General features: G+C 47.6%; 1 protein-coding gene across 1 annotated transcript; it reads left to right on the top strand.

The window, feature by feature from the left end:
* Nucleotides 1–6,871: 6,871 nt before the first annotated feature.
* Nucleotides 6,872–8,067, top strand: LOC123083579 (gamma-hordein-3). Its single transcript, XM_044505586.1, has one exon. It carries the CDS (start codon nucleotides 6,952–6,954, stop codon nucleotides 7,903–7,905), a length of 954 nt encoding a protein of 317 aa, XP_044361521.1. The 5' UTR covers nucleotides 6,872–6,951; the 3' UTR covers nucleotides 7,906–8,067.
* Nucleotides 8,068–10,227: the final 2,160 nt, after the last annotated feature.

Here is a 10,227-nt window from a genome sequence, read left to right as displayed (position 1 = left end):
TTTTTTTAAAAACAAGCAATACTAAAAGAATGAGAGGAAAAAGGAAAATAAGAAGAGGAAGAAAGGAGGAGAAGAGGAGAAATAAATAAGAAGAGGAAAAAAGAAGAAAAAGAAGAGGAGAAGAACAAAGGAATAGAGGAGAAGAAGAGAAAATAGAATATTTTCTATTTTTTCTTGTTCTCCCCTATTCCTTTCTTCTTCTCCTCTTTTTTTTCTTGTTTTTTTCTTCGATCTTCTCTTCTATTCCTTTCTTCTTCTCCTCTTTTTATTTCTTCTTTTGTCTTCTTATTTTTTATCGGGTATGTCGTTGTCCATACCCCCTCCCGATAAGTTCAACATGAGGGGGGAGGGTCGATATACCCCCTCCCCGATAACTTTATTTTCCTATGTATGTATGTCGTCGTTGTCGATATAACCCCTCCCGGATAACTTCGACATGAGGGGCGGTCGATATATATACCCCCTCTCGACCGTGATAACTTATACCACGGCAACACCCCCCTCGGCCCTCTCGCTCGACCAAAACTCTCGAGGACACCCAAACCCTAGAGAAAAAACGATGTTGGTCTACTACCCCCTCCCGCCGCGCCCCTACCCGACAAACTCTCTCGAGGCAGCGTCGAGGCCACTAATTAATATGATTCCTTACTGTGATTAGCTAGCTAGTTCTACGTTTGCCACTAATATATCCATATCTTTCATGTTTGAATAATAATTGCCATGTTGTACATATTTGTAGAAACTATGGACACCCCCGGAGACGAAGCAACAAAAGTGATGTTGGAGGAGATAATCGCACATGGAAGTGGTGCCGGCTTATCGTTTCTGAACGACACCGATGGTCTGGAAGGACAGAGTGAAGAAGCAGGAAATTATGATGGCTCCTTTGACCCAATGCCGGTGCAAGAAGGAGACCATGAGGACGGCTCCGATGACCCAATGACGGTGCAAGGAGACCGTGATGACAGCTCCGATGACCGAACCGAGTCTGGCCAGGTATATATATTAGTTAAGCCTGTGCTGACTAGCTAATTGATGCATTCATTGTTTTGGTATATGTACACATATTAATTAACTCTCGTCTTTCTTCTTTTTTCTAGCCCTCCGGATCGAGCACAACTTCGGTAAGGAGACGAGGCCCGAAGAAAAAGTTGAGCTCTGATGAAAAGGTTTGAGATCACAGCAATCGCGCGCGACGACGAACCGATTGAACCCATCCGGACAAAGAACGCATTTGCTGCTCAGTGTGGGGTTCTTGTTAGGGACAAGATCCTGATCAGCATCCACCAATGGTATAAGCCTAAGGAGGAGGAACCTCAGGTGTATTATGTCAATGATATGCAGAAAGATGATCTTTTGACTGAGCTGAAGGCAAATTTCACCCTACCGCCAGAGGAGGATCCGGAGAATCCAGTCAAAGAGCAATTAATCAAGTCTTGTGCTCTTAAGAAGATGGCAGGCCTATTCAGGAGGTGGAGGAAAGAGCTGAAAAAGTTTGTCGACAAAGAAGAGACACCAGAATTCATCGGCAAATATGAGAAGATCAGAGATCACTGGCCTGCATTTGTGGCCCACACGACATCAGAAAAGAGTAAGAAGATGTCGGCGACAAACAAGCAAAATGCTGCGAAGAAGAAGTTTCACCATCGCACGGGGTCAGGTGGCTACCTCAAAGCCCGGCCTAAGTGGTCCAAGGCTGAGAATGATCCGCTTGATAAAGGGATCGAACCAGAGACAATGAGATGGACAGACCGTTGCCGGACTTGGTTCTTCGGGGCTGGCGGAACCTTGGACCCTGTATCAGGGAAGTGCCATCGGACGAACGAGCAACTGAAAACACCAGTCACAAGGCTTCGGCAGTATATCGATGTAGCGCAGCAAGGGACGTTCATTCCAGACAGGGAGAAGGACGAGCTCACAATGGCCCTCGGGAATCCTGAGCACCCTGGACGGACAAGAGGCATGCCAGGCTCCATTCCGTGGAAGGTTGGTTTTCCAGACGCAGGGGGTTATAAAACTCAGGAGAGGAGGAAGAAACTGGAGCAGAGCCAACTGCAGGCGCTGCACGAAAAGGTACAAGGGCTAGAGGAATGAGAAGCAGATCGCAGCAAACGATCGGCCGAAGCTTTCCCCGAAGCTACCCCGCCATCTCAGCGGAGAAGCAGCGTGGCTTCCACCGAGCTGCTTCAGCCGGAACATGTCTTAACGGCTCCTGCCAGCTATCCCGTGGATGCTATCACGGAGTCTCAAAATTGCCACATTATTACGCGATGGATGAATTTGAAGGTCAAGGCCGCTGTTGGCTCAGTTTATCCTACTGAACACGGCACAACTTTTCACTGCTGGCCGATTCTAGAAGGATATGCTAGGGTTATGGTGGATGAAATAACGGAGGGATTTGAGGACCTCCAGCTTGACTACCCTACCGGTGAAGGGGAGACTAGGCTGGGTTCTGCTCTGAAGACTCCATGCCTATGGCGGAAGGAGCTCATCAACCTTCCGAACTGGACGCCTCCGCCTCCTCCTCCTCCTCCGGCGAGTCAGGGCACTCTGCCTCCTCCACCGCCTCCTCCTCCGGCAAGTGATGATCAGGGCACTGGGCCTACTTCTCCAGCGCGTAGCGGCACTCCGCCTCCATCTCCGCCTGCGTCGGTGCGCCCGAGCAGCCAGCAGCCTCCTCCTTCTCCGCCTCGCAAGCAAGGGGGCAGGAAGAGACCCACCGCCGCCCCGGCTGCTCCGGTGCGTCGTAGTCCTTCTCCTCCGCCTTGTAAGCAAGCATGAAAGTAGACAGACACCGCGGCCGCTCTGTCTACTCCGACATCTAGCAGTACAGCCAGAGGCGGGAGGCAATACAGATACGGTCCTTCTCTCAAGCCTCTAGAGAAGTTACCGTACGAGAGGACCGAGGAGGAAAACACGAAGATCGTGCGGGCCAAAGTGGACGACTTCTTTGAAGGGTTGAAAGAAAAGAGACATCCACCTCCGGAGGAGAAGGTAGATCCGGTGAAAGCAAAGCGCACTCTCGATGCCCTGAGGAAACCAGTAAAGTCTCCGCCGAGAAGCAACTATGAGCACATTACTGAACAGACATATCTCCAAGCGGAGCGGTCGGGAAGTACTGTCAGGCATCAAAGGTCAAGAGAACGAGCAGCTGCGAAAAAACTTGTCCAGCTCGGCAAACAAGCAAATCAATCGTGCCCCCCGCTCAATGTGTCTAGCGGTGACATCGTCGCTAATGCTCCGGGGCCGGTGGCCGGTTATGGCAATCATGCAGATTACCTGCCTGACGATCAACTTCCTGATTTCATGGAGGTGGACGAACACAGATACGAGTACGGGAAGCCTCTTGTCAAAGATGAAAAATCTCTAACAACGATGATGCGAAGATTCCATAATTGGTACATGAAAACCTGCAGAGAGTCTGGGGGACGAATACTTTGTATCTGTACATTAAAGAGGAGCACGGCCTCGTTGGAACTGATCTGTTGCATGTTCCATTTGAGGAGTTCTTCGAGTTCTTCAATCAAGAGGCCCTCGATAAATTAACGGTCTTTTGCTACTGTCTGTAAGTACTATTGCTGTCATTAAGTCTCTATATATAGCTCAGCTCTTTCATTGCATGTATTTATAATTAATTATCCTTACTATATTATGCAGATTGAAGATCGTCGAGTGCAGAAAACAAGAAATATATGATATTGGGTTCATTAACATAAATATCATAGATGAAATTTAGGTTAAAAAGCACGCCGACGAGGCCGAGGCCAACTTGCTACAATCGTTGATCAAAAATAAAAACAAAGATTTAATACTCTTTCCTTACAACTTCGAGTGAGTGTAACTGTTGTGTGCATATTCGGTTTCCCTTATTACTCGAGCGAGGTTATAGTAATGTAATTGATGAGTTATGCATGCGTGCGCAGCTTCCACTATGTTCTTCTGGAGATTAAGCTTGAGCGGGGACTAGTAACCATCTTAAACTCGAGACGAAAAGATCCCGAAACCTATGCGGACATGACTAAATTGCTCAACAAGTAAGTTCAATCGATCATTTTCGCACCATATCGGTAACTTTTTGTTCATTTCCTGATATCTCAAGTAATAATAATTATTTTCTTTGTCTTGTAGGGTTTGGAAACAGTTCACAGCAGAAGCTCCGGGACTGCCCAAGGAGCTGCGATATACATACCCGAAAGTAAGTACTACTAGCTAGCTAGCTAGTTGCGCGCATCTTCCGTTGATTCTATAGCTATACTTTTATCAATGCCATTTATAATGCTTCATTATCAGTTTGATTGACCTCTATTTCTCGTAAAGTGCTTGTGGCAGGAACAAGGGAATGATTTCTGTGGATACTACGTGTGCGAGTTTATCTACAACGTGACTTTGAAAAATAAGCGGGGCTACTCTCAAAGACAATATGAAGGGCGTAAGCAATAATATTCACAATTTCATTTTATTACACCATCATTTCTGTTGAGTTTCATTCATATATATGTATTAATTAACCCCCTTCTTCAAATTAGACGTGGCAGATGCGGAATGAACTCCTAGAACAAGATCGCATGAAAGCAATTCAAGAGGAATTGGCGGGATTCTTTCTTGACCACGTCATCAATAAAGCCAGAGAATACCATGTGGAAGTTGATTTCAATTGCTAGGGGATTGTAATTAAGAGATCTTACATATTGTATATGTATGTAGCCAATAGCGTCGGATAGATAATATGAAAACTTGTTGTTCGACCAATCTCTCGGAGAAGGCGAGGTCGATCGATCACTTCTCTCGGTATGCATGACGAACTTCTGTACTTAATGGTTCCCTTCATTTTCTTACTAGCTAGCGTGTCGAGGGCCTCTCTATGTATAGTACGTAGCATCGACCAAGCACGGACATAAGAGATGACACTTCTCTCTATTAATTAGCTAGCTAACACAATATATGAAACACCTAAATTAACCCCCCAAAAGCCCCCCCCCCCCCCCCCCCCCCCTAAAAAAAACCTCAGCCACTGAAATGCTGACGCATGGATGCCTTTTGGTCCCGGTTGGTGCCACCAACCAGGACCAAAGGCCCTCCTGCCTGGGCTTGGCGCACCGGCCACATGGAGGCCCATCTGTCCTGGTTCGTGTTAGAACCGGGACTAAAGGGGGGAGGCATTAGTAACGACCCTTTAGTCCCGGTTCAAGAACCGGGACAAAAGGCCCTCACCAACCGGGACTAATAGGGGTTTTTCTACTAGTGCCACTCTCCTACATGTAATAATGTCAATTTTGACGGACAAAGTTTTTCCTACCCCCTTACACGTCTGCTAGATCTCATGTTGTAATTTATCAAATATTTATACACAAGCTGCCTTTCCATTATCCGAAATAGTGTACTTCTACTTGCCTGCAGGCAGAACACTTTTGTTATGGATCCCCTTAGCTAGCAAATAGTCCCCAGGAGCGGGTGGCATTTGCGAATTATTTCGCTGGCAGTTTTAGTTTGAGGGATGACAGTTTTCTTCAGAGCGAAATGGCAGTTTCTGATTGAGAGGGAAAGTTTTCGTTTTAAATTGCCATCGTTTGATTTCACCTCAGAACCAAAATTGCCATCAAAAGAGTTTTGTTTGCCACACCCCTCTCCCAACAAACAATCGCCAATTATGTTTATTGTTTGTTATATGCATGAACTATGCGTCTACGGTTGGCGGCGGCGAGGTTGAGGATGCTAGTGCATCGATGGCGGCTTCGACCAGTGGAGGCGTCCTATGGTTAGCGGCCGTGCCCCTTCCTGCTCGAGAAGAGAAGTGAGAGGGAGGTGAGATGAGTAGGAAGAGAGAGATGGAAGGAAGCAGAGGAGAAGCGAGCAGGCGACGACAGCCTGGTGCTGCTACGGGTCACAGGAGGAGCCAAGGCGGCGGTGCCGGGTGGCTCGAGCTATTATGCGGGCACACGGAGGTGTCCGTAGAACTGGAGGTCATTGGCCGGCGCGGTGGCGTTGATCCTCTCGACGAGTGACACCGAGCCTTCAACAACGGTGTCCATTTCAGTTGGGTCTGTTGTGTACATCGGTGGTGTCCGGCTTTTCGTCTGCGTCCGTTGTCCATTTTGGCAACCCAAATGGAAAAATGCAGATAAAATCCGCGTCTGCTTGGGTCACTACATTGGAGTTGGCCGTATGCTATTCCATAGTATACTCAACGCACTCTATAATTCACATAGCATGCTATTGTAGGTGTCGTTGTATTTGATACACCGTGTGCAATATGTTTTTTTCTGGTGACTATATATGTACTATCGAACCAAGTATAAAGTTTCTTCAAAGGGTTTAATATCATGTGCATGGTGGTCCTGCATAAATGCGTGAGAATCACCTAGTGTGTATTAACAACTCATATGACATTAATAACATTGACATAAAGAAAGAATTGATGAGTCATGTATGCTTGTTCATCTTACCATCATATTACACAAAACTACGAAGTTAGTTTAGGAAGAAGGAGTCCAGAACAATCTTCACATTACTAGTATGATCTATCTTAACAACGCAAGCAAGACTACAAACTTAGTTCCCCACAAGTTATGCCAACCTGGATGTGCCTAACAATGTGTAGAAAATTACAAACTTAGTTTTTGAAAGGGGTGTAATCTAGATAAGTGTTTCCGATGTAAAATGAATATGATGAGTCATTACGATTATCAAGCTTTCCTGACACTCCATGGATGTGTGCTACAAGAAAGCAACTTTGGCGATTAATCCAAATTACACTTGCAAGTAGCCCTGCGAAGATAGTTTGATAAGAGTATCAGAACTTTACAAGAAAGAAAATATGAAGACGAAAAGAAATCATTTCATGGCATCTATAAATAGCCATACACCGTGAAGACCCCCTTCCATGATCCATCTTTCACACATTTAGAGCACAAACATTCAAACTAAACAATACAGAGTAACCACAAATCCATCATGAAGATCCTCTTGGTCTTTGCCCTCCTCGTTGTATCAACGACCATCACCACCGCGATCGTGCAGCTCGACCCTAGTGTCCATGTCCAAGAAAGGCCACAACAATCATTTCTGCAGCAGCAACCACTTACCCAGCAACAACCATTGCCGCTGCAAGAACCACAACAACCACTATTCCCGCAAAAAGAGCCACAACAACCATTTTCGCTGCAGCAACCACAACCCCAGGAACAACAACCATATCCACAACAGCCACTTCTCCAACAACAACTTCCCCAGCAACATCTATTCCCGCAGCAGCCACCACAACAACAATTTCCGCAGCAGATGCCACTTCCATATGAACAACAAACATTCCCGCAACAACAGCAACAGCAACCACAATTCCCGCAACAACAACCATTTCCCCAATATCAACAACCATTAACACAACAACCATACCCGCAAGAGCAACCATTGCCACAACAACAACCTTCTGTGGAGGAAAAACAACAATTGAACTTGTGCAAGGAGTTCCTCCTGCAACAGTGCAACCCGGAGGAGAAACTGTCATTAATCCAGTCAGTGATCCCGTTCCTCCGACCAAAGACCTCGCAACAGAATAGCTGCCAGTTGAAGCGTCTACAATGTTGTCGACAACTTGCACGTATCAATGAACCGTCCCGATGCCCGGCCATCCACAACATTGTGCATGCCATCGTCATGCAACAACAACATGTGGATAGAGGTTTCGGCCAGCCTCAACCACAACAGTTGGGCCAGGGAATGCCCATGCAGCCTCAATATCAATTGGGCCAGGGCTTTATCCTACCTCAACAACTAGCCCAGTTCAAGTTGGTTAGGTTACTTGTGATTCAGACCCTGCCTATGTTATGCAACGTGCATGTCCCATCTGACTGCTACACCACTAGTGCACCATTTGGTAGCATGACTGCCATGAACGGTGGACAGTGAAATGAAAACAGTTGTACTACTAGATAGATGGACCTTCATTGTTTACTCGATTGGACGATCGATGTAGCAATGAAAAAAATATAAAATGTCATGCACCATCATATGTGTGACTCCAACCAATACAAGTTCAAACTTGGGAATAAAGGCAAATAAAATGTTGCACGTCATGCCCATCTAATTCGATAGGAATCCATCGATTCTATATCAATTTTTCACAAGTATATCATGCAATGTGAAAAAAGGAACCTCCTAGTCCGGAAAATTTAGTTCGGAGATCTCGTGCCCATAATCGCCCCTAGCCATTGAAAAAAAATGTCCGTGTGTGGATTCAGTGCATAGGAATGGGGCCCAGAGGGCAGTGCGTGCGCAAACGGCTTTAAAGTCCAGGACCATGTGCTTCTTCAGATTTTGAATCCCATGTCGTGTTCTTCTGGTACTCACTCCTCACCCCCCCCCCCCCCCCCCCCCCCCCCCCTCTGATTCCTCACCCCAAATGTCCCAAAATATCCCAAATCTATCCCAATACTGAGCTCATTTGTGCGACCTCGATCCATCCAATTACCGGGTCGATCGTGACACTCAGCGATGGAGCGGAGGGAGACGTCTAGGGGCTCACAATGGCTCAATCGCGGATTTGTGGTGGAGAGCGTGGTCATGGCTACGGCGTCATCGTGTGCGTCCATAACCCATCCTCGTGTGCGTCATCGTGTACGTCTAGTACTGAGCCGTCCCTCGTCAGTACTGGCTGCTACGCTAGCCTAGGCACCTCCTCCTCCCCAACCCATCCTCACCCATGCAGCCATTGGCATGGCCGCCCGTAACTGCTGTGGCCGGGAGTGGGGGTCATGTCGTAGGGCGTCTCCTGATTGAACCACCGTGCTGGCCGCCTCCAATACATTGCCTGTTGGAATTAATCTTGTTATTAGTGCTAAGTTTAGTTAGTTGAGATAGTCTTGGTTAAAATAAAGAGGGTGCACGGGCATCCATCAGATGTTGAATGCATGTGTGCGTGTGTGTTTCTTTTGAGTTTTTCATATGTGTGCTTGTGAGAGAAAACAAGAGAGTTGTCGAGAGGAGGAGGAAGAAGAAGCGGCGCTGTGAGGAGGGCGGCGCCAACATTACCGCGACCCGTGAACGATGGGAGGCGAGTTCCTTGATGAAGGATATCGTCACCAGTGTGTCAAAGCGTGTGTGTGCAGCCATGAAGATCCCAACACCGCGTCTTGACACTTTGTCATACGTGGCTGTGGAGGTCACATGGACAAACCATGATGCCGTCGTCTTGGATGCGGCTTTCGTTTTAGATCTGAAGCCATCGCCGACATGCGACTACGCCGGTGCTGCTGACGGGCACCTATGGTGAAGGGTGCGTTCGTTGGACTCGGCCACTCGGGTGAGGTGACCAGGGAATAGAATAGTGCACAGACATCTATGATCGTTGTATCGAGGGCGCCCAGGGACAGTGAAGATCTGGACAATGCCGCTTCAGTGTGGACGTCATCTTGTAGTGCGACAGAGGTGAAGCTGGTGGTGACAACAACGGATGCGTTGGTAGTCATGGAGGTGGCTGCGGTGGCCACCATTACTCATTGCTGTGGAGGTGGAGGCCCTTGAGGACTGCGGTAAGGAGATCAAGCGTTGCAACAGTACATATCCTGCAGGAGCGTCGGCATAGGTGATGGTCGCGTGCGGCACTTGCTGGCGGCGCAAAGAGCGATTTTTTTTCCGGTGTGAGGGCAGTGGCCATCGCACGAGGATGCTTGAGGTGCCAGCGACAGAGTCTCGCACTGACGAGCAAGGGATGTACTCATGGTTCTCCTTCAACTTCTAGCTCCATAGCAGCAGCTCTTGCGTTATGGTGGATGCTGCAGTGTGACTCGTATCTGTGTTGAGTGGCAGTGGACTAACCCCCACAGAGACATGGGTGTCCTGTCCGGTTTACGGTGATGACAGCGGTCTAAAGTGGGAAGCAATCTCACCAATCTGCTAGTGCCTTTTAACCCTGCCGTGGAGTACTGCCGGAGGAGGCTATGGAATGATCTGCGTTCAGGATGCTGACCCGAACCCTGCTTTATGTCGGTGGTGAAAACTCGTCAAGTGACCTTTATTGGTCAGGCTCCGTGGTGATGAACTTGCGTCGTTACCTTGTTGAAGACTTTCTCTACTTGCTAATGTGCTGGTCCTCATTGGCTAGTATTGCCAACCCTGATGAAAATTCTTGTCTAGGTCCTCTCCGGTCGGACATGGCGACGATAGGGAGGACATATATCCCTTCTTGAAGGCGCTACCGCCGAGGAAGTCGACTTTGTTTTATTTCATATC

Source organism: Triticum aestivum, chromosome 1B (genome assembly GCF_018294505.1).
Source record: "Triticum aestivum cultivar Chinese Spring chromosome 1B, IWGSC CS RefSeq v2.1, whole genome shotgun sequence".
Taxonomy (NCBI): Eukaryota; Viridiplantae; Streptophyta; class Magnoliopsida; order Poales; family Poaceae; genus Triticum; species Triticum aestivum.
Note: the sequence above shows the minus strand (reverse complement) of the source record. Positions and strands in the feature narration are given on the sequence as shown.